The 27,132-nt window shown below is 49.4% G+C and overlaps 1 protein-coding gene across 1 annotated transcript in view; it reads left to right on the forward strand.

Moving 5' to 3' along the window:
• The first annotated feature begins 62 nt into the window (after positions 1-62).
• LOC105274472 (RNA polymerase II elongation factor Ell) overlaps positions 63-27,132 on the forward strand; it is a 77,631-nt gene continuing 50,561 nt past the window's right edge. Inside the window, exons 1-2 of the mRNA XM_011330633.3 lie at positions 63-1,527; positions 22,200-22,247. Of these exons, the coding sequence (XP_011328935.1) occupies positions 1,384-1,527; positions 22,200-22,247 (192 nt within the window). The 5' untranslated portion in view covers positions 63-1,383. The remainder of the gene's footprint in view (positions 1,528-22,199; positions 22,248-27,132) is intronic.

A 27,132-nucleotide genomic window follows, 5' to 3' on the forward strand; every position in this document is an offset into this window, starting at 1 on the left:
CGCAGCAGACGCATTCCGAGCACTCGGTCGTGCACAAATACCGGAGTAAGGAGTATCGTGTAATTCGTAATGTAACATTACGTCGCTTGGACATCGAGACAATAATGTAACGCTCTACGTCGTACTTAATCACGTGATAATCAAGTGGCTCGCGTAAAGATTCCGTCGATTCGATATTTCCGCATGGGAGCGCCCGCTTCGACCACGTTGCAATTGGGTACAGTCAAATTGTTCAGCTTGGTTGGGTTAGGTTGAATTTGACTACTTTTATTGGCTGTGGCGAATCGACACCCACCCCTTCTGCATCAACAATTTGCAGAACGGCAGCAAGCAACGTATATGCACGCATGACCGATAGGTGGCAGCAAAGGTACACGAAGCGAAGTAAGCGGCGCGAGGCGGTTAGTCGATCGTTGGCTGTCACCGTGCGAGGACAACAATGTCGTCCTTGGCTTGAATGTCGAATTCTCCGGCGCGGCGATTGGCTCTTCCGTAAGCCCCGCCTACCAGGTGGCCGTTCGAAAGTGTGTAGTTGTGTTTCCTTACGTCGCGAAATCACGGGCGCTGCTTGCTCTCCTCGACTCATCTCGGCTGACTTGAGCTCGTCATTCAGTCGCAGGACAAATTTGAGATGAGTCGTCGCGGCGCGACAATATGCGACGGTTGAACAGTAGTAATCGGTAGGTCGGGAAATCGTGAGCCGCACGTTCGAGGGGGGAAATTTGGTTTCGCTCGCGCGAGGTGCCGAGTGCCACGCTGTGATACCGCGTCCGGGGGGGACGCAGTTCCGTCGCGAGCACAGTGCGCCGAGAGACGTCGTGCGGGACGAAGGGAGCGAGAGAGAAAGAGCGAACATACGGTGATCGTGCACGAGAAGAGGAGGAGGAGGAGGAGGAGGTGGTGGTGGCGGTGGCGGCCGTGACGGCGGAGGAGGTGGTGTGAGCGTGGCGAGAAGGAAAAACACGTTTCGCGAGGGAACGTCTCGTCTCGTGCCGAGAGTTCCGGCTGAATATAGCCGCGATCGGTCGGTCGGTGTCGTCGGTGTTCGTTCCGCGCGCCGTACGGCGCGAACTTCGCGCCGCGCGAATTCGGCTGTTCGTCGACGACGACGATAGTGTTCGAGAAAAAGGAGCGCGCGCGCGAGAGAGAGAGAGAGAGAAGCAATATAGAGGAAGACCGAGCGGGACAGAAGAGCGCGAGTGCGGCGAGAGAGAAGTGCGTTATCGTCGTGCGCCGCTTTTAACGGCGAGGGGCGCCGAGCGAGCGAGCGGCCAGTGGACGTCAGCTGTGTGCTGCGCCGTGCGGGGACGTGAGTCGTGCGGGAGTGGGAGCGAGACGTTGCCACGGGAGCGAGCGGGACGGCGCGAAGCCGCACACGGCGAAATGGGAGACGAAGAAATGGCGCTGGTGCCAGGTGTCCAGTATGGTTTGTCGTCGCGGGATAAATTCGATCAGAACAACTGCCTGATCTTCACGAAGCTCACCGACTCGTCGTTCCGTGCCATCCAGAACTACGTCAAGAATCGGGTAAGTAGTCGTTATCGTGTATCGGCGATTCATACGTTTCATACGTTGGAGAGGCTAGAATCGACGTACGCGCGTGCGCACACACACAGCAGCTCGTTCGAGATACACGTATGCACGTACATACCGCGCTCGAGCGTACGATATATATATATATATATATACGCGCTATTGATATATATGCACGTATGTGTGCGTTGCGTGAATGTGTGTGTGTGTCGCCGCGAAACGGCGGCGTGTGCGTGTCCGCCAGCGCGCGCGCTCGTGCTCTCGTGGCTCTGCGTACGTGTGTCGTAATATCATGCCAAGGAGAGAGAAAGAGAGCGAGGGAGACAGCGAGACACTCGACCGTGTCGTCGTCGCACGCTCACTCGCCATATTTCGTGCGAAATTTCGTCGTGGCGACGTCTCCTCGTCGCCGTCGTCTGGAAACTCTTCGACGGGTTCAGCCTTCTATCTCTGTCTGTCTCTCTCTCTTTTCCTCTGGACTCTAGCTCTTCTTACGATTCTACTCTTCTCAAAGGAGATCGCTCTCTTTCCCTCTTCTTGGCATGATGGAAAGAAAGAGAAGCCACGTTGGCTCTCTTCTTGAACAGCTGCTCTCTGTTTTCCACCGTTTTCGTCCTCTCCGAGAGTGTGCACTTTTCGCAGGAGCTCGCGAGGCCGATAAACCCGAAAATTCGATACGCCCCCGTCTCGGCGTGCGGTCGCCCTTTTTGTAGCTTTCGAGCGGGTAGGCGAGCGAGCGAGCGGGCGAGTCGCGCGATGTCGACACGTCTGCTGCTTTGACAACGGCAATTACGTAATACGAGAGCGCGAGAACGAGTCGAGCCGGGACCGAAAAATCGTCCCGATGTCTATGCGTAACCGGAGAAAGAAAGAGACAGAGAGAGTGCAGGATTTTATGCGGTTTAACGCGAACGAGTCCTATTTAGCTAGCCAGTCCTCTGCCCGTTCTTACGGACGTATAATCGCGTAAAGTCTTTTAGCAAGGATAATACCTCGTCGCTCCCCGAGAAAATAGATGAATCACCTCACGTGACGTCACAAGATTTCAGTGGCGAGGATTTCTGCAAGTTATCCTGCCGTGGCCAATTGTCTTCTCTTTTGCGACTCGCTGCGGCGATTCAGGCCGATCGGACCACCCGGAGTGTCCGGGGAAAGAGAACAGAAGAAAATAAAAAGAACCTGCAGGCGTTTTCTGTCCTTTTTTATTGTTTTGTTAGGCTCGCCCACCGGGTTTTCCCCGCTGTCTCGTCGTCCTGTTTCGTCCTTTAAACCGGAATGTTTCTAGGCGGTTTAACGAGCATGAAGCGGTTGCGAATTCTTACATCAGCTGATTCCAACCTCTCGGACGGGGATTCGAAAGTAGTGGAGTGGCGGCACAGTGGGGCGCGGTGCCTTCGTCAAAATATCGCTTAATCCCGCGGCCCAGCCGTGATGCGATGATTGACAACGCGCGTTTCCTATGCTTTGCCTCGACCACTGTTTCCTCCTCTCTTCGCTCTCTTTCTTGTTTCTTCATTTTTATTGCCCCACTCGTGATTCGCCTCAAATTGCGCTTCATACGCCGAGCCGCGGCGATGCGTCGTAAAACTGGAAAACGACCTCGATAAAACAATTCCGCTGGATTGTCATATTTTTCCACCTATTCGTGCAGACGTTTCGCTAGATCGATTTACTATTATCGTGATATAAATGTCTATCTCGAGTCCAGTAGTAAGAAACGACGATCTTATATCCCCGCAAAATGATTCGGAATGACGTTAAAGCGTCTCGTCTGGAAAGAGGGAAAGAAAGAAGAGAGAGAGAGAGAGAGAAGGGACACGATGCACGCATTTCATTGGAAAAGTGTGCAGCGAGATTTGAATGTGAACTCCCTCGGGCACGGGTAGCCGGATTCAGGCCTGGTTCAGGGCAAGTTCAGGGCCCATGTCGGCTGCATGTCCCGTAAGAAAAGGGGCGTGCCTCCCTCCGAGAAGTACAGCTGTCCCTTGAAACCCCATTAACCTTGAATAACCTTACAACTCGCTAAAGAAAGAGAGAGAAAAAGAGAGCGCGGAGCTGCAATGATATCGCTCGTACATTTTCTAAATAAACGGAGCGGAGAGTGTCTGCTGGGTTATCGGATAGTAGCAAAATTCACGAGTATCTCGCAGCGATTACGTAACTTGCAACATTTACAGCATTCTGAGGAGTTATCGCAGCCGCGTTCTTGGTATTCTTAAATTAAAGCTATTTTTAGACGGCGAATGGCTCGGCTTTCGCATTCTACCTGCTGCATCCGATACCTTTTTAAACCGTCTCGGCATCTTCTTTTCCTTGTTCGTTTCTCTTGTAGGCTTTGTGACTTTCATTCCTTCTTTTGACCTTTTTTATGAGTGCTTTCTTCCTTCTTCGTAGATTTTACTTCTAACATAACTGTTCGCCTTTTATTCTCGCTTGCAAAATCCATCTGTTTTCAATTAAGCCCGGCACGGGCAGTCGGCGTTTACGTCTCGACAACGAAAATCATAAAAAATCATAAAAAGATCAGCGAGACGAAATGCTGCGGGATAAAAACCGGTCGTAAATGGTACATCCGACGCCGGGCTAGTTGGCAGATTTTAAGGCCCCCGTAAATCCAAGGTGCCACGCGCATTTATTATGAAAATAAGCCGTGATTAAGTATTCGCCAAGTTACTCGGGAATTCCAATCTCTGTCTTTTTTTCTGTCTCTCTCTCGCGCTCTCTCTCTCTCTCTCTCGCGCGCGCACAAAAATAACTCAATACTGTTGAGACATGTAGCGCGGCGAATGGAAAGTTGAATGGTATTAACGCGCGCGATGCATTCCTCGCAACATAAAGTACACATTGGCGTCGTCGTTAAAAAAGTGGTCCCCGTAGCGAGGGGGAGGCACACAGAGAGATGGAGAAACAAGCGGTCTCACCTCGTAATCGTGCTATTAAATTCGCGACTTACATACGCCAAATGCCTTCAATTTACGCTCGGTATAGAATAAATTATGCGAGGTGAAAGTGAATGCCGTCTACGTGGAGCCGGAAGGTGGGAGGGAGGGGGAGAGGGTTCCACGGTGCGGGAGAGGGACAGGCACGCTTCAAAAAGTAATGCCTATCGCATGAAAACCTTGAAAGTGTGTAAAACTGCGACTCGCAGCCTGCGATTCCACTGATTTGTGTTTATCCGACGCGCGCACACGCGCGCGTACACACAACATCGCCGTTGTGGAAACAGGTGGTCACGTATCGTTAAAAACTTTGTCGCAAATAAATTCGCATACACATACACATGCGCGCGCATTCGTGTGTGTGTGTGCAGGGGGGGACAAGGGGAGACAAATGCGCCGCGCCCACCTTGTAAATATCACTCGCGTTTATTTTGCGGTTCTCTTTCTCGCGCGTAACGGAAAATCGCCGAACAAATATCCGCGGCCTATACTTCGGATTACGAAACACCCCGCGCGTGTTTACGAACGCGCATTTAGAAGCGCCTCTGAAAGGGTTCACCATGTGTTTCATATTTAGTCCCTCCGACGTAACATCCCTCCGCGTAGTAACGCGTAAATAGCGGTTTTTTTGAGCCGTAAAGACTCGTCTCGATTCGTCAAAATCGCGCGAGACTAATGCGCACGTAATACCAACTCGTGGATGTATCGACGGTTTATTCGCCGATGAAAAACCGGCGAGATTCGCGGCGCGCAGTAAGTAGCTTATGCCACCGCCAAGCGTACCGGGATCTTATCGTAGTCGTATTATTTTACGATTGCTAGACAGTTTGGCTTTTATCTTCTGTGGATAATACGCGCTCAAATTTGCCGTAACACCATTACTCGGCGAGGCGCGATGAAAAACAGCTGGCTGGCAAGTTGCATATTTCCTTCTCTCTTTTTTCGCCGCCAAGGCCGGACGTCGCCTATCAGTCATCTACAGAATCGACGAGGAAACAGACTTTTAAACTATGGGCGGTCGTAATTTCGCCACATGTCAATTATCGCGATGATTAACGTCATTACACCTGTTCGACGGTGTCACGTAAGTGTCATCGCGTCTCCGTATAGCGGAAACGCACGTACGCAATGTACCGAACGATGAATATGAATATGAAATTTTAATGACGCCGCGATTATTCGCCGTTCTCGGTTATCGTCGATTATCGGGCGAGCGTGCTGATTGGAAGGAGGAAAAGAAGACGCCTGTGTCTCATGAAATTGCTGCAGTGCCTTTCTTTGCGCTCGACTGTAGAAACCGATCTCGAGCTCGACAAGCGGAGAGACCGGTTGAAAGAAAAGTGCGTGCGGTTTCCATCTAATTCTCCAACGGTTTTGCGTTGCGCGGCGTTTTACGGTAACGTTATCCGCATCGATTCGATACGTACGCCTCCCGGAAACGTTACCGATCCCGAGAACCGAGCGCTTTCGACCCGAGGCGGTCGGGTATGGTATACCCGGGCATATCGTTTTCACCGGCGACGAATTTCGATTAGAACGGTGAAATCGTTTCGCCGTCGGTCACGAGAGCGGCGGAACTCGTGCGGCTCCGGCTCCGGTTAGAGTTCGTTAGTGGATGGATGGTACGGGGGTGATCGCGAATAATCGCCGACGCAAATTGATTTATAGAGTTCCCGGAGACAAGTTATTACGAATTCGTGCATCGCGGCCGCGCACGGCCGTACAATTATCCCCCGGCAGCGTTACGACACTGGGTTTACGCGTTAAACCGTCGGTCCGAGGCTTCGAGACGATAAAGTCGCGTAAAAGCGTCGTAAAGAGACGTGTCCGTTGCGGGCACTGGCTCTTACAGCCCGAAAAATACGGCCGCGGGGCATGCACATCCCTCAGGCAGGGTCGAAACGCTTTCGCTCTTCTCTGCGAATTTTTGTGACCCCGAAATTTGTTGTTATCTGTAAATCTCGATAAGACTGATTGTTGCACAGCGCTGAATGGCATTGATGATGCGAGGCTTAGATGGCTAGTTTGTTTGCGAATTCTTTTCTAATCTCGCTCTCGAGACTGGATTCATCAAAATCGACTGGGCTGGTCAGAGGTTCAAAGGGTCGTGCTGCGATGCGGTGATTAATGCGACTTATCGCGAGCGATAAGACTTTCGCTTGTCAGTTTGATATCATTTCGCATTGCAGCGGGAGGAATTCTCGTTTTCACTACTCACTAGCGGCAGAATTTGAGATTCCCGCACTCACATGCGCGAAACCACCGTTTCTCCCCCGCCATAATGTCGTGCGTTTCTCTGTTTCTTTTGGCCGCGCGATGCGTCGCCGAGATTGCGGGCTAATAATTATTGTGCATGCTGGAATGGCCTCTCCGGCAGTCGACGATCCGCGGATACGACACATAAAAGCATCCGATCGCGCCCCTGTGGGCTCTATTCCTCTACCCTATAGTCTATATTCATCCCCCTCGTATCGTCGAGCACGACGTAAAGTGCTACAGGTAAGAGTGCTCGAGAGCATCCGCGATACCACCGCGATGTACTCTTGTATACACTCGGTCAAATTGAGATAACGAACAATCCGGATTTGTCGGAAAAAATCATCGGTAAAGTGTACCTCACATACTCTTGATATGAGTCGTTATTTTCATCGTTGAGCGCGATGCACCGTATTAAAAATTGTTTCACTGAGAGATTGCACGAAATAGCGCAATCTAAAGATAGAAATTTGCTTCCCTAGACGAAATCGACCTTTGGCCTTAGTGGCACCGCTTTTCTTTTACCTTTCTTTTTCCTGCTTCGTACGCGCACCGGCTCGTCTGCTGCGAATTGATGAGAAAGTAATGCTATTGAAACTCCATCGAGCCCCGCCGCGCGAGCGTGTAAAAAGATTGGCGCCCGAGAGTTTCCCTCTGATGCCCTGATCCGCATCATCAACGGAGATTACTGCCTGATTACAGTCGGCGATTATTACGAAATTAGCGTAAGAATCTCGCAGGCTCCGGTTTCGCAGCCGAGTGGTCCATTGTCGGTGCATCTCGCGATCTCGAATTGCGAATTCGCGCGCTCGCGAAATCGCCGGGCGTACATTCGCCGCACCCGGGACGGAGATCGTCGGCGGAGCAGATTGGAGTGGATCGGAGCGGAAAAGGTTAATATCGCACGATGGAGAATGCGACGCGCGCGCGAATGTCGGAGTCTAACGGCCGCGAGGTCTCCCGAGATTCCGATAAAAAGATCGGTGAAGGGAGCGTGATGCGATTCCTAACGCGCGAGCGCGCGCGTTCTTCTCCGCGCGGCGGTTATCTAGCCGCGCGAAGGCTTTCTCCGAGGAAGGCCTTTGCGAGAGACGTCCTTTCTCTCTAAGGACGTCGCGCCGTTGGAAGAGTTCGTCTCAAGGCCGTTGATCTTGGATCAAGAAATTAATATTGCGTGCTCGCTTCGCAAATTGGAAAACTAATCGCGCCGCGCTTTTAACCGCCGGAATAATCATGAGTCCGAGTATAACGTCGCCGGTAATTATTCACCGGGAAAAAAGTCCACTCGGATGATCGATCCTTTTGCGGACTTTGCGGGGTGAATAACTGTTACTGCAGTATCTCGAAACGCGTCATGTACGAGTACCGGATGTTTCCGTATTACCGTCATGTCAGTCATCTCTGGTATTTGAACGATAAAGTGGTAACGGTGATATCGATCGCCCGGATTAACGCCGGAAGGAATGCTTGTGTAAATATTTTACATCATTGTCCGTGCATTCCACACTTTGTATAACGTGAGAAAGATATAGAAATTATCCCCTATTTTCTATCATGCGTATGTGTTCTCTCTCTCTCTGTTTTATATTCTTCATATATTCATACCTAGTCATCTCTTTTATGTATTTTTCTACCCGCGTTGCGCGCACGCTAATAATACAGCGGAAAAAGATCACCAGGAAGAAAGCCGAAGCTGTTGAATATTGAACAAAAGTGTTACGTATATAATAACTAATTATCGATAATTACGTATCCGCCCTAACTGGCACGGCCTCTCATCGCGAAAGTTCTTCTATTTTGCCGAGGCGGATCGCGCGCGCGAACGACGTGGCTCTAAAAAGGGGCTCTCGACCGCTAATCGTTCACGGGGATTTCCCGGCGTTTTACCATAATACACCGCCATAGGCATACCCCGTTAGAACGTGAGCGCGCGTCCGCGTGCGCGCTGAAAAATTCTCGCCTCGCCGCTCGTTCCATCGAGGTAATTTACGTCGTCCATCCCCTATGTCGGTAATTAAAACGTCCCTCTAAAGGAATATATTTTGAAACGTTTCAACGAGCTACAATGAACGCAAAGCGGTATAATTACGCGCGGCGCGAGTACACCGAGAGAGATATGTTCCGCACGAAAATATTTATCGTGAAAAGGAAACTCGCCTTGTTAAATTCTCGCCGAGACGATGAGACGTTTATCCGGTCTTTGCATCATGCATATGCGTCATACTTTGTTATTAGTATCCTTATATCTGCGATATCCTTGTATCTGTGATAAATCCCTGCGATAAGGCTATCTTTATCCTTAATGAGCCATATGACTATTTTTTTTTCAATCGCATTAGAAAATTGACTTGAAGGGGCTAACGGAAAAGCTCGCCTTGATGACTTTTTAATTTTGTTTATTGATAGTTAAAAGATAATTTTCTCCAATATTTTCGAAAATGCACCAACGCATCATACGATAATGCATCGCAGATTAAAGAACTCGAGTTAGTGGCTATTTCAGGTACATTAATTTATATTTATTTGTATCGTTCAGTTCGAGCAAATGTTTCTCTTTTACGAACGATTGTTGCAGTTGAAAGCTGCATCGCGATAAGCGGCGCGGCGTTCTTTCTCGCACGCTCAAATTTTCCGCGCGTGATTTAACGTGTTAACGCCGCAATTACTTGAAATGCAAATATGATACGGTAGTGGCAGTATCATAGGAATTAATCATGAAAACGACGTATTCCGGCAAGCGGGTTGTACGCGCGCGCGATCCGACGCGGAACGCGTAACGTTAACGGCTACTATCGATACGCGCTTCCGGCTTTCGATGAAAACAGGTCGAGAACGCGCTTGAAGAAGTTTCTTCACGATGATTTGCGCGTTACGCACGCGCCTGTCCCGGGAGAAAAGTTCATTACCGGGCTCAACGCGATTTCATGCCTGCCACTTTTATGCTCGGTCTCGGTCTCGTAATTTGCATTTACGTATAGGATCGTTCGCAAAAGTCGAGCACATAGAATCGTCAGACTTTGCGCACGCAAGCGTCTTAAATTCCGCGTTAAAAATCCGATGAGACTCTATAATTATATATATCGTTTTAATATATTAAGTCATTAATTAAGTAATCCGGGTCGCGTTTAGATGGCGATGAATCAAACTAAACACATATTTATGACAGCACAACATAGCTTGTCGTGTATTAATATCGTATATTCATGTCGTGTTTTAATGTAATAGATACTTTTAATCAGCTTGTCAAGTGATTATCGAAGAAGAGTTTCGCATAAATGCGCGAAAACGTAACGTAATGCAATATTTATGTTGAGCTTAGACCGGCATGATTTGTGTGATGTTGATATCACAAGAAAATGTCGTGCGGTATATTAAAAATAAGAACGCGATACCTATTTATCTCTGCCGCCACTGGAACTTTCCTGATATCGTTACCATGTTTTCGTGTGGCATTATCTTGCCGATAAGGTCAGATAATGCGGCGAGTGCAGGGAAGAAATAATGAATATGCATCTAATATCATATTGCTTAAGCTGCTTAAGCGTGTGTGCTGTCGATTTCTCTAGAGCGATAAGTCGCTTTTGGAAAATCCTTTGATTTGTTTAATGCACTCGTCCTGTGTTATCGCGTTCCTTTATCGCGGAATTAATTTGACCTAACTGTAAAGTGCTCCAAGTTTAATGGTGAAATCCATCATGTTCATACGCTGACGGGACGCGAGATTTACATGAAAATTATAGCTCCAGCGAGAGCGAGAGAAACAACGCGGAGTGCATATGATACAGATAGAATTGTGCATCGGCACACGCACGTGCGCATACAACAGAAAAGTAGCAGACGCAACATATGTTTATATTCACGTCACATATTCCGAGCGATTTCTGAAGTTTCTCTTTTCTTCCTACCCGGAAAAATCAGATCCGGTTCTCGCGTTTACGGTGGCTTTTTCAGCTGAAAGTTGCAAGGCGATGCGTACTATGTACGCTGTTTCCACACGCACTTCCATCGCAGGATGCATTTGTCAAATCATGATATACTCTTTTCGATTAAAAAGCTAATTCAATTAAAAAGTAGATTCACGGCGCGCATAAATTGGTAACGCGGAAGTGTTTCTACGCGGATTCATCTCTGTGCGTGTCTCTCTCTCTCTCTCTCTCTTTCCCTTCTGTTTTTTTCTCTCTCTCGTGAACCGTTCCACTCTACCTCGAATTCCATCATCGAGCAATCGAGTTTTGCCGCGTCGGGAATGCGGGCATTGAAATTTCCGGAATTTTAGTAATTCCGATGGCCGTCACATCGGCTTCCTTTTCGAAGTGTTTATCGCAGTGGTGGAGATTTTTCTCGCGGATCCCGTGTGCCGGTTGCGGTCGGCCGGAAAACGCGTCGTGTCGGAATAATCGCCGGCCTTGCGCGACCGCCATCGAATTAATTTCATCCTTGGTACCGCCGTCGATTATGTGCTCACGATCGCGATTTTATCTCAAAACGGATCAGCCCGGTTCTTATAATAAGTAGACTGGTATGTAAAGAAAAGTGGACGACGACAAGACAGTAAAAGGATCGTAAAGCAAGCCGTGTGCTTGCAGCCTTGATCTGCACTACGTCATTCATTTTTTTTTATCATTAAACGTGCAAAATAACTCAATAAAGTCGATAGCTGCAATCGAGACTGTTACCGACTTCTTCATTACAACGTTGATTGAAATTAATTTAAATCGAGAACTCCGTTCCATCGACCGAGACGCAACTTCCGCTCAGCAATTTGTTCCCCGCAAAAACTGAAATACTCGCATAGATACTTTCATGGCGAAAGCCCGATGCCGGTTCGGGTTTGTCTGTCAATGCCGAGGCGGACGAAGCGCGTCCGTGCAATTTCGTCGAAATTATCCGATCGCAACCTCCTGACCCCGATTCTCCTCCAGTCTCTCCAGCGGCATGAAACGACTCGAGTCAGAAAGTCTCAAGCAAGCTCGCGTGTCTTGCAAGAACGCGCGGTTTAGACGAGCGTTGTAACGCTAATGAATTCATAATGAATTGCGGTAAACGGTAGGCACAGAAACGGTGCATAATTCTATCCATAATTTCCCTTCACGAATCAAGAAGAGAAGAGAACCAAGCCTAAAAAAAGCCTAAAAACGCATCCAATGGGATCCCATGAAACTAACAACAAATTTTTAATGTTCTGCGAGGTCCCAGATTTTGCAACGGTACTTCTTGCTAATTTGCGGTATGCAAGTTATTACGCGCGGAGATAAAATACAGACAAGATAATATGCAATAATGGATCCGGAACTGTCAAAGCTTGTTTCGGACACGTACGTGATCAATCAGCTGATCCGAGCAACAGCGGAGGAACTTGGATGGATATTATAATAGCATCGTCGATCGACGATCGGATTTAATCGCGAGCCTTGTAATTCCGCACCTGTCGGTGCATCTTGCTTCGTCCGTTTCTTTTTCTGCGGAACTTGCGCATCTGGACTGGAAGTTTAATCAAACCTCGTTGCGTAACGTCTACATGAAACGTGCAATTTTTCAGGGGCGCCAGAGCGAGAGGGGCGCAAGAAATTTCGGGGCTCGCTCGTATCCTCCCCGTCAAACGCGTAAATTGCACCGTTTCTCGTTGTCGTTGTCTCTCCGTCTGATTTACGGCGCTCCTTTCACCCTGCTCTCTCGGCACGCACGCACGCACGCACGCGCACGCGCACACACACATACACACACACACACACACGAGATCGTCGTAAGTATCTAAATCGTGTCGGTGTTTTACGTACCGGGTGCCGCCGTCGTGCTGCACGCGATTGTGAAACGCCGTCGCGGCATGACGAATTATAAGGTGTCGGTTGCGAGGTGACATTTCTATCCCGCCTACGTGTTTCTGGCGCGAGCACGCTCGGTTTCGATACGATTCGCGTCATTGGCCGATATGGTGCACGTGCGAGAGCCTATGGTGCAAATCGCGGCTTTAACGGTCGAATTTAATTGCATACGGGCAAACGGAACATATCCATTTTCCTTGGAGTGTCGCGTGCGGATTCGGTTTCAGGTGTGACAAACCTCGCCCACTTCGATTTAACGATCGTAATACCACAGTCTGCTCACCGACGAGGAGACATCCCCCGCGAGTAGAACGAGGGTAACCGAATGCCGCCCCTCGAACACACGCGATGCAAGCCACTCGAGAAGAAATCCTTCGAAACGCAAGCTAGAACTCGCGCATTTGTCATTTATTCGTCGTATATATCGTTTATTCCGTACTCGTTACACATTTTTACCGGGTTGCCACATATTTTATGTGTCTATGGAGAATGCATCATGAGACTGTGATATCAAATGCATACCTTAAATTTCTGAAGGATTACTCATGCCGGATACGTTACTCATGCTTCGCGTGCCTGTCGACCGACGAAACGGACTTCTGGGTTGCCACTTAAGGGCACTCGCTCGAATTCTTATTCATATGCTCCTTTTCATTGTCTCCTGGCGCCTTCGTGCGACAAAGGCGGGTTTCGTGATCGCGCCCGTTCTCAGATTTACCGGTGTCGAGCATCCTCGAACTCGTATCCCGCGACGCGACGCGACGCGATTTAGCTTCGTAAGGGGATACCGTACTCATTCACTCGGTCGCGTACGTTTACCCGAGGCATGGGTGGAGAGGGTGGGGGATGAAGGAGGAGGAAAGAAGGATAGCGTGCATCCGTGCATTTTCCCGTTTACCTTCCTTTCTCGTCTGTCCCCTCTCCTGTCCCGCGTGTGTAAACACGATTTACACGTGCGAATCGCAGCGTGAATAGCTGCGATGAAAAGAGAAGAACTTCTTTCCGCGTCGAGAGCTGTCTTCGCATGACTGCCCGTCTCTCTCTCTCTCTCTCTCTCTCTCTCTCTCTCTCTCTTTCTCTCTCTCTCTCTCTGCCTTTCTTTCTGTTAATATCGATGCCGCTTCCGGGACCACGATGCTGCGGTTCCGTTTTCAGGATGCACCGACGAGTCGCTCGAGGGTGTTGCGTCCGGTGTCTCTGTCAAGAGTCTGTCTCTCGCGTCGTCTCGTCTGTCGCCGCCCCGGAGAAACCGCCAAGTCCCCGAAGCCGCCGAGTTCTCGCCGAATCGATAATGCGTTCCTCTCCGCCGTGTCGGCGTTCACTCGTGTGTCCGTCGACGTCGTCACCCTGGTTACAAACGCGAATTACACGTCCACTCGATTTCCCGATAGACGATCGACTAGGCGAATCCTCGAGTATTGCCGTAACACAGGAAATTTTTATCGCCCATTCCGCGAAAATGTTTCGGGCGATGCACCTTGACCAAGCAACTATAACGTGCAGATTTCTCCCATTTGTTCCATCCTTCTCATTCTCATTCTCATTTTCATTCGATCCACAAATGGTGGATACGCGGCGGAAACGCAGCCGGTTCCGGACCGTTCAGGAACATCAGGGCCACTTTGCGCGTTTGCTTGCACGGGGAATAAAGGAGACGATTTCGTTTCGGTGCGAAACTAGTTTTCGCACGGCGAGTTTCCGGTGAATTAATTAAGCCACGGACGAAATGTCGCGACGCGTCCGGCAGGATTATCGCTGATGAGAGGAGCGGTTGACTCGAACGTGCGATAAATAACGAGAAAAAGAGAGAATGAAAACCGCAACTTCGCCGGACACGGTATTCGACGTGTGTGACTCGCGCGATTCACGAGCGATGATGACATGTCGCATCGCGGTTTAATGACGTTATCGTTTTATATTTCACGCGTCATTACTCGTCCGTTATTCTCTCTCTTTCTCGAAATGACCGTCCGAGAATGAGCAATTATCGCGCGCACACGACGGTTTTCCGGCTTCCCGCGGTGGCTGGAAAATTCTGCGGTTGGCGTACACCGAAAGCCGTGCAGGATATTCAACCCCGAAACTTTGAAATTAAAATACTTTCGGTACAACAATGTGCCGTTCGTCCGCTGCGCGATTATTAATATTTTGCTGTTTTATTTGCGCGAGACTAACTATCGCGAGGACGGCCTCAGCTAATACAGCTGTCTTCTTATCGGAACGATATCCATCTGCCAACGTACAAATAAACAAGATATTCTCATTATCGTTAATCAATTAATTCGTCATTATCATTAATTTCGCATAATTAAATATAAAATATGGATCATGCGTGCCTACGACAGGAAAATATTTTCACGTTCTCCATCACGGGACCGGGGATCGTTACGCGAAGAATGGAACCCGGTGGAACCCTCTGCACGTGACATTTGCGGAAAGGGCTCGGGCGCCCCGTGCGAACCCGCCGGGTTCAATGGCGGCATAATACGCCCCTATAGGGCAGGTGGTGCTCGGCGTGGCACAGACGCGAGTACACAGATACGCAGGTAGCCGTGTCGATGTGCCACACCGACGCGACCCGGCCTGCAAGTGGTGTGGCGCACATGAAGACAGGGGGGGGGGGGGGCGCGTATCCAGCTCACAGTTTAACGGAGTCGACGAGAGCTGGTCGCGCGAACGATCCGGAATCCACGACGCGGAAAAGCGAGAGACGTTGCTCGTTCCTTCCCCGTGCCCCGTTCCGCTCGCCCCGCGTTCGCTCGCCGGCACCCTTGTTGTCCATCTGCCCTGAAGAAGCACGAATATAATAATGGCCGCCGCCTGTCCGGTCTTTTCGTCCTGCTCCTCTCGTGTCCCTCCCAGAACTTCCCTCGCGCTTCCTCCTCGCCCGCACGCTTTTCTCGTCGCACTCGACGAGACGCTTTTCCGCCTAGCGAGGGGGAAAAAAGGAAAAGCCACCAAAGAGAAGAAAAAAAAATCTGGGGAGAAAGGTTCGTCGCTCCGGTACGATGGCGGCGGCAGGGGGGAGGATTCATTGTATCCCGGGCTAACCGAGTTTGGTCTTGTTGGTAATTCGATTGTCGTGCTCGCGCGGCTGGTAATTTAAATCCGCCCGTCCGCCGACAGTAGGAAACCGCGCGGAATCGCCGTTATTAACCGTAGCGAATTACGTGGTAGTGTGCGTAGCCTTTGCGCCCTTGTCTTCCACCATGGGTGCTCACGAGGGTAGTTGCAGGGAGACTATCGCGCGTCTTTCCCGGCCCTGGTTAAATTACGCAATTGCGAGATTTATTCGTCGCATCGCGCCGCAGAAACGGTAAATCTGCGTTTTATCTCCAACATCACCGCGATTGAACATTTGCCGCGCCGCGCGACAGTTATTGCCAATAAAAGAAAGAAATCTGATGCCGCCTTGTTGGCTGTTTTAAATCCACTGGGCATATATCCCTTCGGCTACAGGTTGCGACCTTTACTGCTGCTCAACTTTGTTCTGTAAACAAAATTTAACAGGATGCGTGTCTGCGAATGTACATTTAAGTTTTAACTTTCTCTTTTACGACTATGTCAAGCTTTGCGTAAATTTCTGCCGAGAATCAGCTGATAAGATAAGAATTTTGCATTAGCATGCTGCGATATGAATCGAATACGCTTCGCAAAAATCAGCCGATGGATTCACAGATACGTCTGATTCTGATATCGCGATCAGTGAGCCCCGAAGGAGTCAGGGGACGACAACGAGCTTCGTTAGCGTGCGCGGAGTAGCAGTCTACGGTTTTCAGAATCGATGCCCGTTCTCCTTTCTCACCCTCGTCTTTCCCATCCAGCGAGTCCTGTTTCCGAAGGAACGAGCGCCTCCGCCGCGTGCCGAGAACACTGAAATAGCGCTGGCGCGTGAATAAAAATAAAAGTAAAAATAAAGTTTAAAAGGAAAGTGCGCGCTTCTTCGCAGAAAGTCCCTTTTATTAAATATGGCGTTAATAACGCACTCGCATGAATAAGTAACTCGCGGTAAATACCAATGATTTTTCCGCAGCATCAACGCGATGGGGGGTTGCTGTCTGCTCGCCTCCCCCCGTTTCGATCGCTCGTTTTTCGCGCGATACTCCGCGCCCGCGGAGCGAGTCGAAGCGGATTCAGTCGCGCGAGAAGGGCAGTCCTTTCGCCAACTCGCGCAGCTCGTTTTACACGCGGTTTGCAATCGATTGGTAACGATCGACCGAGCCGGGAGTTCAATTTCTTCTTTTCCTAAAGGCTGTGCGAAACTCGTTTGACATTTACAGACACACGTAGTTGTCCCGCGGGCCTCCTCCTCGGGAGGGGGGTCCATCGGTGGCTTATTGTGCGATGATAATAACGTTTCGTCCGTGGGGAGGAGGGAGGGGTATTAATTCACGGCATAATGCGCGATTTATCGGAGGTAGCTCTGACGCAAACGTGCGTCTCGGATGTTTCGTAATTATTATATGAATGACCTCACGCGGTCATCGTTTAGCCGTGTGTCCGTGTTTGCGTAACTGGACACGGTATCCGACTTCCGGTATCCCTGTCCGCGATATCGGTGCTGCAGGACTTTTGAGAAATCGCGACTTTCCCGAACCTCGACTATCGCGCGATCGAATTTAGGGTGAGTCGCTACTTCGGTCCTGATTGCGTTTCGTTGTATCTCACAAGCGTGGAGTTATATCTGACAAGCGCGTGGGCTGCCACGAGAGGAGATTAAAGTCGAAGATTGCCACCGGCTCGGCGCGCAATCGTGATTTCTAGGGAGGCGTTTCCGCGAACGATAGAAGATAATAAATAATTCTCGCCGCGATCCGGCACGGTCGCAAGGGAAAATAGCGCGGACGGATCGATGATGCAGGCGGATCGGGAATGGAAGCTACGAGAAAGTAGCAGCTCGTACGAATGCATTTCGAAAGGTACGACGTTCGAAAGTGACGACAGACGGTCGGGAGACCTAGAAACAATGCGCGGCGTACGTACGAGCGAGTAAACGAGCGAGCGAACAGTACTGTTCGCGCTTATCGCGGCCACGCCTAATCGCTCTGATTACGGCGTTCTCTGTGTCTCGCGACCGGATCTTTAAAACCCGGTTCGTCGTCCGTGTTTCCCGCGTGCCAAATCTCTTTCCTCTCCTCCCCTATTCTCCGCTTTTATCGGCGCGTGTTCATTCCGCCGATCGACTAATCGCGCTTGGTTCACGCGCGATCGAGGCATTTGCTGATTCGAGTGTCCCAATGAGGACCGAAGTAAGCGCATAATTGTTTCGCAATTGAGGCAACGAGCGCGGATCAGTCGTTATTCGTGAATCCAGTCGTTATCCAATGAACCCGATTACGTAATAATTCGAGCTGTAGAAAGTATTCGCGACGTTCCTGGAGTCTCCGAATTCTGCTTTCTTACTCGATGTTCGCGTAGCAACCAATGGAATCATTTGCGAGCTTTCATGAGGATACAATCGACCGAGTCTCGTAGGACCTGGCATGTTCCAACCGACTGAAGGTCCGATGCCAGGTTGGAACACCCGGATCTGCGCGATCCAGGATCTGTAAAGTCGTGTTTTAAAGCCCACAGACGCGCGCGCGCGTGTGGATCATACATAATGTACGTGTGCGTGCACGTATATATGTACACGACCAAGGGAGGCAGAATGAACAGCCTGGAGTTCGCCGCCCGAGAGAAAGTGAACCAGTTGGCGGTGTTGGCGAATTTCTCGTCGTGGCGAGGCGAATGAGCGCGCAATGTGTGTTGCCTGCCTGCCTACCTGTTGCGAACCGGCAACTGTGCCTCCGTTGTCGGACCGATTAATTGAGAGCCTGAACAATTTTCGGAAGGCCGAATCGGCCTTTCCCATCGCGAGGCCTTCAATCAGCGCGCTTCGTCATTTTTCCCGAACACGAAAAGCGGCCGTCCGCTTGCAGCGCGACTTCAGGTTCCGGTGGACTTCATTGGTCGTACGCTGCTTGCTACAGTGTCTACCTGCATCAACAATTCACGTTGATGCAGGTAGATGCGTTCCAACTGCTTCAAGATTTTATTTGCGAATCAACATGGCAGGATCAACTGCGACGCGATTGCAACATTCGATTAATAGCGTTCGATGTTGGCGATAGATAATAGTCGATAAATAGTCGCGGGCTCTTAAGAGCACTTGTAAACGCGGCCACGATCTGCTTACGTGTGTATCCTGCGTAGCACTCCGCGCGGCGCGCATAGTTGTGCGTTTAATTACTTAATTAAAGTGGTTTCTTGCCGCGGTGGCTGTAATAACGCACGCGACCGCCGTTTGCGAATCGGAAACGTCGGCGGTGGCGTGTATCGGCTGGAAACAGCAGCAGCAACAGCCGCAGCAGCAGCAGCAGCTGGTTTGTTACGTGCGTTCAGGGTTAACGAACCGAAAATGCGTTCCTATTTTCCCGCACCGCGATTGCAAAACGATTGCGAAACCACCCCGGCGCGCCCGCACCGGCGGAATATCGCGCTCGCGCGTTATCTGCCCCCGAAAGTCCGATCAGAAATCAAAGTAAACCACGGTACGCTTTCCACTTTATTCGAAAAACGGACATGAGTGGAGGAAACGTCGACGAGCCGTTAACTCACGTGTTGCCAGTTCGAAAGCGCACTTGTACGGAGACTCATAAGTGAAAGAAGAAGATGCGTTTCTGCTTAAGTTTATCCACGCGTGTTGTAGAGAGAAAACATGCGTACCACAAAGAAAATTTCCGATAATTGAGAATTCGGAGGCTCTCGTCATCGGTCATCATGTCGGTTGTCCCTCGAGACAAGCGTAATGCAAGAGACAAATAATTACTCGGCGACCAGGGCCGAGATATATGGCTGGGCTATTGTTAACGCTATGGTCCCGGCACCGACGAGATCCAATTCTGGTAGAAAGCGGGATAAAGGGTCGCCGAGACGCCATGGGGGATGAGAACACGGAGAGACGAAGGGAAGTTTGAGGGTTGTTCCTGGAACGAAGAGTTATTGACCTGCCGACGAGGAGGTTCTCTTGCTCGGTGACGAGCGGGAAGGAGAAGAACAGAAAGCAACGGTTGGCAGGAACCTTTTCGGGGTGGTTGTGTGTGCAACGAAACAGGCGAGACGTTTCGTTGCCGTCAAAAACGGAAGCAAGAGAATACGAATCGCCCGCATTACGTCTCTGATCGATCAAGCCGGAAACGTTTAGATTTACGAATCACATCTGTCACGTTCGCGGCGTCTGCGACGATGCGAATTATACGAGCTACATCACGTACAATATTTAAAGCACAACAATACGTACTTTTATTCTTGATGAAGTCAGAATCGCACCCCGATCATTTCGCTTTCCATCATCGCGCTCCCCTCACCCCCCTCGTCGATCCAGACGCGATCACCGTTGCGTACCCGTACATTCGGTTAAACGGATTTAATTAACACGGCCGGTAAACCCTCCTCCCTCATTTACTCTTCCGGCTTTTCTCCTTCTCCCGCTTCCGGCGGGAGATCAACGACCCGTGCCGACAGTGACAGTGACGACAAAATTTCACTTATATCCCACTACAGGACAGAAAAGGCATCCCTTTCTGGAAAGAACACCTTGTCCCGTACTACTTGGGTAGCCATGTACATGTACGGTCGATAATTCTTTCTCAATCCTGAAAAGCACCCCATGGGGTCTGTCATGCCCCAATCGACAACTGTCATTCTTCTTTGTCAAGAAGACGTTTGTATACTTTATCTGTTTCTTCACGAAAACTTCACAGTTTCTTCTCGAAAATAGCTACATATCGCACAATAGACGTCGTCATTTGGTTGGACTGCCCGACGCGGCGATTCGAGGCGAGCTTTCGCTTAACGAAATGATCGGGCGGCGCAGCCGGTTATTAGAATAATTAAAACTGCAATGGATCCCTTTATTGAGTGAAAGCGACCGCGCGCGGCGGGAGAGAGGGGCGACGCTCGATTATTCCGTCGCGTTTATGTAACATACCCCGTAGAAATATAATTGCCCACCATATTACGCCGCGGATAACTCCTCTCCGTCCCTTCCCGCACGCATCCACACGTATGCATGCTTACACGTGACACTCCGTTTCTCATGTGAGCGGGATAGGGAGCTCGTAAAATCCTCGTTGCGGTCGTAATGTTCTCCTCTCGGCGTCTAATGCCGGAATCGTTCTTTCCACGATTTTGCCAAAGTGTAAGCGTAATCATCTCGAACCCGCTCAGCGACGATGATTAAATCATCATCGGCAAATCGAGTGATATTTAGGATTTTTAGGGCATGTCGCTCGTCGTTGGTTCGATTTGAAGCTTGAAATCCGATCATGCAAGAAACGCCTTCGTTTTGGCGATGAAATTCGTGCGCGTTCTCCATTGCTCGCAAATGCGTGGCGTGAAAAAATTCCGCGGTCCTCCATCTTCGCTCGAGGCGATCGGGAAGAGTGAATTTGTAAATCGTCGGCTCGTGCCGAGGGAAAGGAAAGTACGTGAAATATTGCACGCGCGCGCACGCGAGAGAAGGAAACGATTTTTCACTCGCTCGCTCGCTCGGCTCGGCCCAGCTCGGCGTTCATTGCGCGTGGCTGTTCGGAGGTCAATCTTGGTCGACCCGGCGTCCGAGTAAACGCGATCTTCCGTAGAGCGATTAATTTTCTCGCGTGCCACCGCGTGCACGTCCATCGACGACGACGACGAACTGTACGAGCCGACGATAAGTGCAGGCCGTGCATTAGGTTCGCATTATACAAGTAACGCTCGTTGTTGCCGCACGGACGACGGCGTTGGCAAATCATGGACACGCGAGAAACTAATGAGAAACAGGATCTCTTCTCCCGCGATCGCGTGATCACGGAAAATCGTTGCTTGTCATGCGGCACGTATTAATTAGACGTATTAATTAAGCGTATTATCATTACCACGGGCCCGGCATTTCTTTCTGCAAAGGGGAGATTCCTGGCAGATTTACCCCCAGTCAGGCATTTTTGTTCTGAAAGTCGTGAGCCGCGTAATGAGCGCGAGTGCAAGGAAGCATTAGAGAGTTATCGTTCTTTTGATAATTCTTCTTTGATGTAAAAGTATGCCCATCATAATTTTATCTGACAAATGCCTCCTGTACACGTACACGTTCCTTGTGCATTTCACGGTGAGCGTTTCCGAATTTCGGCGAGCTTCGCTTTCTAGCTTCGTTATTACGAATTCAATTCGGTTACGGGATCGCGCGCGTCTTGATGCGTGCACGCTCGTACGCGCTCGCCGTGGATTAGTCTGCTAATTAGCAGTGACTCGAGTGACTGAGTTAAACGATTGACATCGATGACCGAGAGTAATTACGCTAATCGACCCCCGCATTAACTGTTGTAACGTCTCCTCGCGTGATAAGCGCCGCGAGTACGAGCGACGCGCCTTCGACTTCCGGCTCTCGCGTATCTTATCACCCTCTGGAAATAATCCGCGGTCTATCTAATATCTAATATGCCGCCACGATGCGTTATTATAATTTTATCGGACGGATTTTATTATAATTTTATTATAATTGTGAAGACATCCTTCCCGCAAGCGATGCGAGCGAGAGGTGACAAGATTCTTGTTTAAAAAACTAGAACGTTAAGTTTTCAGTGCTGTGTTACAGAGGAAAATTAATGGAACCTTCTCTTTTCTGTTTCAGCATAAATGCAACGACAAGCTTTCTATACAGTTCCTAGGAAATGAAGGGGTAAGTAAAAGCAATTGATCTTTCTATCCGCGGTATCGCTCGAGGACTGCGACCTTGCGTTATCTGATTCATGTGAAAAGATTACGACAGCACAAAGATAATGAACACGTCCGCCGATCGTGAATATCGAGATCTTTATTTTTTCATTTGAGAAAAAAGAACTTGCATCACTTTGAAAAAAAGAAAAAACTTTGCTTCTTCTGGAAAAGATAGCAGCTATCTGTATTCTTCCTTACAATGTCTGCTAAAACGTGCAACATAATTACGACCTCGCAGTTGAAATTAGATCATGTAAAGCAATCTCGAAGACCCTCAACAGAAGACCAGTTACAAACTTAGTCAAAACAGGTCTTAGACACGAGAAGATAAAGTAGAGGCACCCAAATTTCATATCGTATCGCAACGGTTGTGTGTGAGTAAACGCCGGCACGGAGTTTCTACGAGCCACTGTTTAATACCTATGACGTTAGCAGATGAGAACGACGATTGTCAACGATTTTCCCCGACTCACTAATTACCGCAAACAGAAACGAGCCGCCTGTCTTGTGTCTTCGTGAATGGATCCGCATGGTTCCCAGACATTCTCATGGTCGAGATGGCGGATGCGGTGAAAGAACCGTCGCGAATTACTTAAAATCGAATATATAATATCAGACTGGTGGGGCCGGTAATATATACAGAGTGTCCCACTTTAACTTTCACGCTTGAATATCCCGAAATTGCCGTGGTTTCGAGATATTCAAGCGTAAAAGTTAAATTGGGACACCCTGTACATGGAGAAGTAAACGGTGAAATTTTCTTTCGGCGAAAAAGAACAGCGAGAGTGAGAGAACGATGAATATGCGTCGAAATGGAATTTTTTCCCCTTAATTTGTCTTCTTTGATTAATTTAAAACTTTTCCCTTTATTCACACATTGTGTGAATTATGATATGATATAATCGATCAATGGAGTAATCAGACCAAAGAAAATTCGTCTTTTACATGGAACGGGACGTCTCGTGCACGTCTCGTCACAGTTTACACGTGTTTACTTTTACGCGCGGGAGTCCGCATTTTTCCTGGATCCTCCAAGCATCTGCGCGTCAGTATAACTTCTTTACGTCATTTTATACGTTATGAAGGCAACCGGATGATCAGTGGCGCATCTCGTGTTACATGAAAGAGGTCTGGCGACGTGGCTGCGCGACCAACGTCGAGAGCCCGATCTCTCGGCCGGCCGAACGCTCGTGAGATCGTGTGCACGTTGTATGTATGTATGCATTCAAGTACGTATATATGTACGTATGTTCGTCGTGGCTGCATACATCGAGAGTTCCTCGGTGAAGGCGATCGAGGTCGTCCGAGCAAGGTTATACACCATTTTCTCTCGCGCCACCGCCGCGTTCAGTTTCTCAAACCTTCCTGGACCCTTTGAGCACCGAGCTGATTTCTGTCTCGAAAGCCTGTAAAAAAATATGTACTAAACGTGCACTTGTCTTTCGATTTGATTTTTTGTTTTGTATTAATGTGTGTTACATTACGTTGTGACCTAATCAAGTGCATTTTGATGGATTATCCATGGCACTATTATCAATACAGATGCATTAATGTTAAAGCAGCTCTCGAATATTAATTTGAATCAGTAGGAAGCTTCGAATGTGTTAATTTTGTGTACCCTGTTGGAGATAACAATTCGATGTCTCTTAAAAATGAAAATTTAGGCACGTTATCTTTGCTCACACACCTTTGCGATGTAGAAGAGATGATTCTTCATCAATTGGCAAATGGGTAGCGTCAGTGCGATTAGACGTTCAGTTTAATCGATGCAGGCTGAAAAGTTGATCTAACTCGGTGAGAGACCAAGCCTTTGATGCAGACTTGATCACCGACGTGCTCTCATCAGGGCGAATTATTTATGCTCGTTCTCTTAAAAAAAAATCTTCGTGTCAAGTGAGTTTTGAGAGAAACATCGTACCACGCATTGCCACAGGCGTTTCTCACACACAACCGTTGCGATACGATATGAAATTTGTGTGCCTCGACTTTATCTTCTCGTGTCTAAGACCTGTTTTGACTAAGTTTGTAACTGGTCTTCTGTTGAGGGTCTTCGAGATTGCTTTACATGATCCAATTTCAACTACGACGTCGTAATTAATTCTTGAAATCTGATCAGTTGAACATGATTCCAACCAAGCCTCCCGTCCTCCACGAAATCTTAATAAATTCTGGGGAAATGCTAATACGTTCGTTATTATAGTCGGGGCAATCTTGAAGCTTCTCGGAATTGCGTCTTGCGTCGTTCTTACTGGCGCGTCATCGTCTCTGTGTCAATCTTGACTTCTTGCAACTTCTCGCTCATTCACAGCTTCGTTCTCCCAAGTGATTGGGAGAAGGAGTCATTTTCCTTCTCTCCATTCACGCCATGGGGATCTGTTCAGCCGTTCCAGCACATTACCTTCTATTTCGTCCTGACCTTTGACTGCCTATCACTCGATGAAGACCCGATGCGTCAGGGTTGACATTTGCGCCAACAGACCCGCCACAAGAACGCCGTAGGGCCTGCATTCGCGACATCGGCGCTTACAAATTCACGATTCCCACAGGAACAGAATTTCTCTCTCTCTCTCTCTTTGGTATCATTGAAAGTCGTGCACAGCAGTGCGCCGTTTCTCACGACGAAACGTGTCCGTAACTTTCCAACTTGACGTTAGGCAGCGTTAACCGCCTCGCGTAACGATTGTTATATATGTATAATCCGTCCATTATTTAGTCATTCCTGTGCGAAATTCTGTTCTCCAACGCCGTGCATTTTCCTCCCTTTCCTCTTTCCCTTCCGGCGAGATTCTCTCGGGAAGTCGCCGTTCGTCGCAATTTTTCAATGAGCTCGGATTACACGCTTGATTAATTGCGACGCGCGCGCATACACGCTTGCACGCTTCCGACGTTCCTTAACAGCGACAAAGGCAACTTCGTCCGGTGCTTCGTCCCGAAGCACCGGCGGCACCTGACGTCTGGGAATCGAGCGGGGAAGTGGCGGGAGGGGCGGGAGGGGCGTCTCTTTCGTCTCTTTTCATTTTCCACTCCGGCATTTTCCGTTCCCGGGGCACCGGATGCCAGGAACGCGGGGCGATTATTACAGCGACGTAATTCGCCGTTTAGCGGACGTCCTTGTCGCGGCTGACGTATTCAGGGAGAGCCGATCTCCGCTCGCTCGCGCGTGTATGTCACGTTCTTATACGTATACGAGCGATCTTCATGTGTGAAGTGGCAATGCTCGGCACGGTCGGGCGCGATACGCGCGACGATCGACGACGATCGCGAGTCCCCGATTTTCTGGTGCGCAGAAACGCATTTATACCGTGCTACGTCGTTATATTTCCTCTCCCTTTTTCTCTCTCTCTCTCTTTCTCCCTGTCGATCACGTGAATCTTTCCTCTCTCGATTGATCCGCGCGCGATTTTATCAGCAGCACGAGGTTGTACTCGTACGAACGAGAGAGACGCGGTTTAGCGATAACGGCAATTTTATTCTTTTTTTTCTTCACGGAGATTCGTGTGCGTCTGACAGCTTGCGCGCGTCTCGATCGCGTACCATGTGTGTGCGTGTACGCACATGTACATATGTATGTATGTGTGTGTCGTGAGCGCTCGCCTTCACATTGTTGCCTTTCACTCGGTTTCTTAGAGCGCCCGCCTGTATATAGGTGTAGGTTTTTGCCCGGGAATACGGCGAGCATTACCGTCATCATTGCAGGAAGGCCGACGTTTTTCTCTCGGTGGGTTTCCCGCGACCGGAAAAGCGCATCTCGCGAATTCGCGGATCTCCCAGGCCCGAATGCTCGCGGAATGTTCCCTTTCCCGCAAATTGTGCGTCGCGCGAAAATACGTGCACTTCATCCCGTCACTTTATACCGCAAATATCGCGCTCCCCGATGATCGCTCCGAAATGCTCGCGTTCCGCACGATACTCGATACTTTTAATTACTCGCCATCGAGTTCAAGTGTACGAGTACGCTCGATATTTGCGGCGCACTTTGCGGTCGTGGACCGCGGAACTAAATATTTCAAGCAGTCGAATAAATTCGGAATTTCGAGGAGCGCCAGTGGCCGAGCGAGCGAGAGAGTGATCAGTCGATCGATCGATCGATCGATCAATTGATCCGGTCGCGGGCAATTTTGCAAACTTGGTTTTCACCGATTGCACAAGTGCGCGAGCAACGGCGTGAGTCAACTTTCATTACGTTATACACGTGGCAAAAAAAAAAAGAAAAAATGAGCAGAGAGAGAGACCTTTTGCAGCGTGGAACGAGACTGTTTTCCCCTCTTCTACTACCATTGTTGTGCGAACACGGTGTTGAATTGCAATAGTATTAAAAATTTGCATTTTCAGTGAGATGCGTAGCGAGCGTGCGAGCGAGCGTAACTCGGCCGCGTTTCAGCGCTTGAGACGCGTCGCGAATACGAAGTTCGTTGGGAATCGCGACTTTTCCCATTTTCGTCTTTTTCCCTTTTTCCTTTCTTTTTTTTGAGGATACAAGACAGATGACGTTTCTCTTCCAGGGAGAGGCGAGGCACGAGGCGGAAGTTGCCTCGCGCGTTCTATTTCCTCGGCAAGCGTTTCCTCCTTGAGCCGCTTACATACATCCACGTGCACATGTGTGTGTATGTGTATTGTGCGTGTGAGGTACGCAGACGAGCGCAGCGCGTGCGGCTTAAGGCGGTATTCCATCGCGTCGCAGTCAGTCGCGACTGACACGAAACGTCGCTGCCGTAACAGTTACTTTTACGCGTGACCCACTTACCATTCTAACAGTCGAATCTAAGCATCACAATGGGAAGTAGGTCGCCCTGAAATCATCGGCGGGCATCACGACGCAACCCCAAAACGAAGGTCGTCCCCCTCGC

Source organism: Ooceraea biroi, chromosome 11 (genome assembly GCF_003672135.1).
Source record: "Ooceraea biroi isolate clonal line C1 chromosome 11, Obir_v5.4, whole genome shotgun sequence".
In the NCBI taxonomy this organism is placed as follows: Eukaryota; Metazoa; Arthropoda; class Insecta; order Hymenoptera; family Formicidae; genus Ooceraea; species Ooceraea biroi.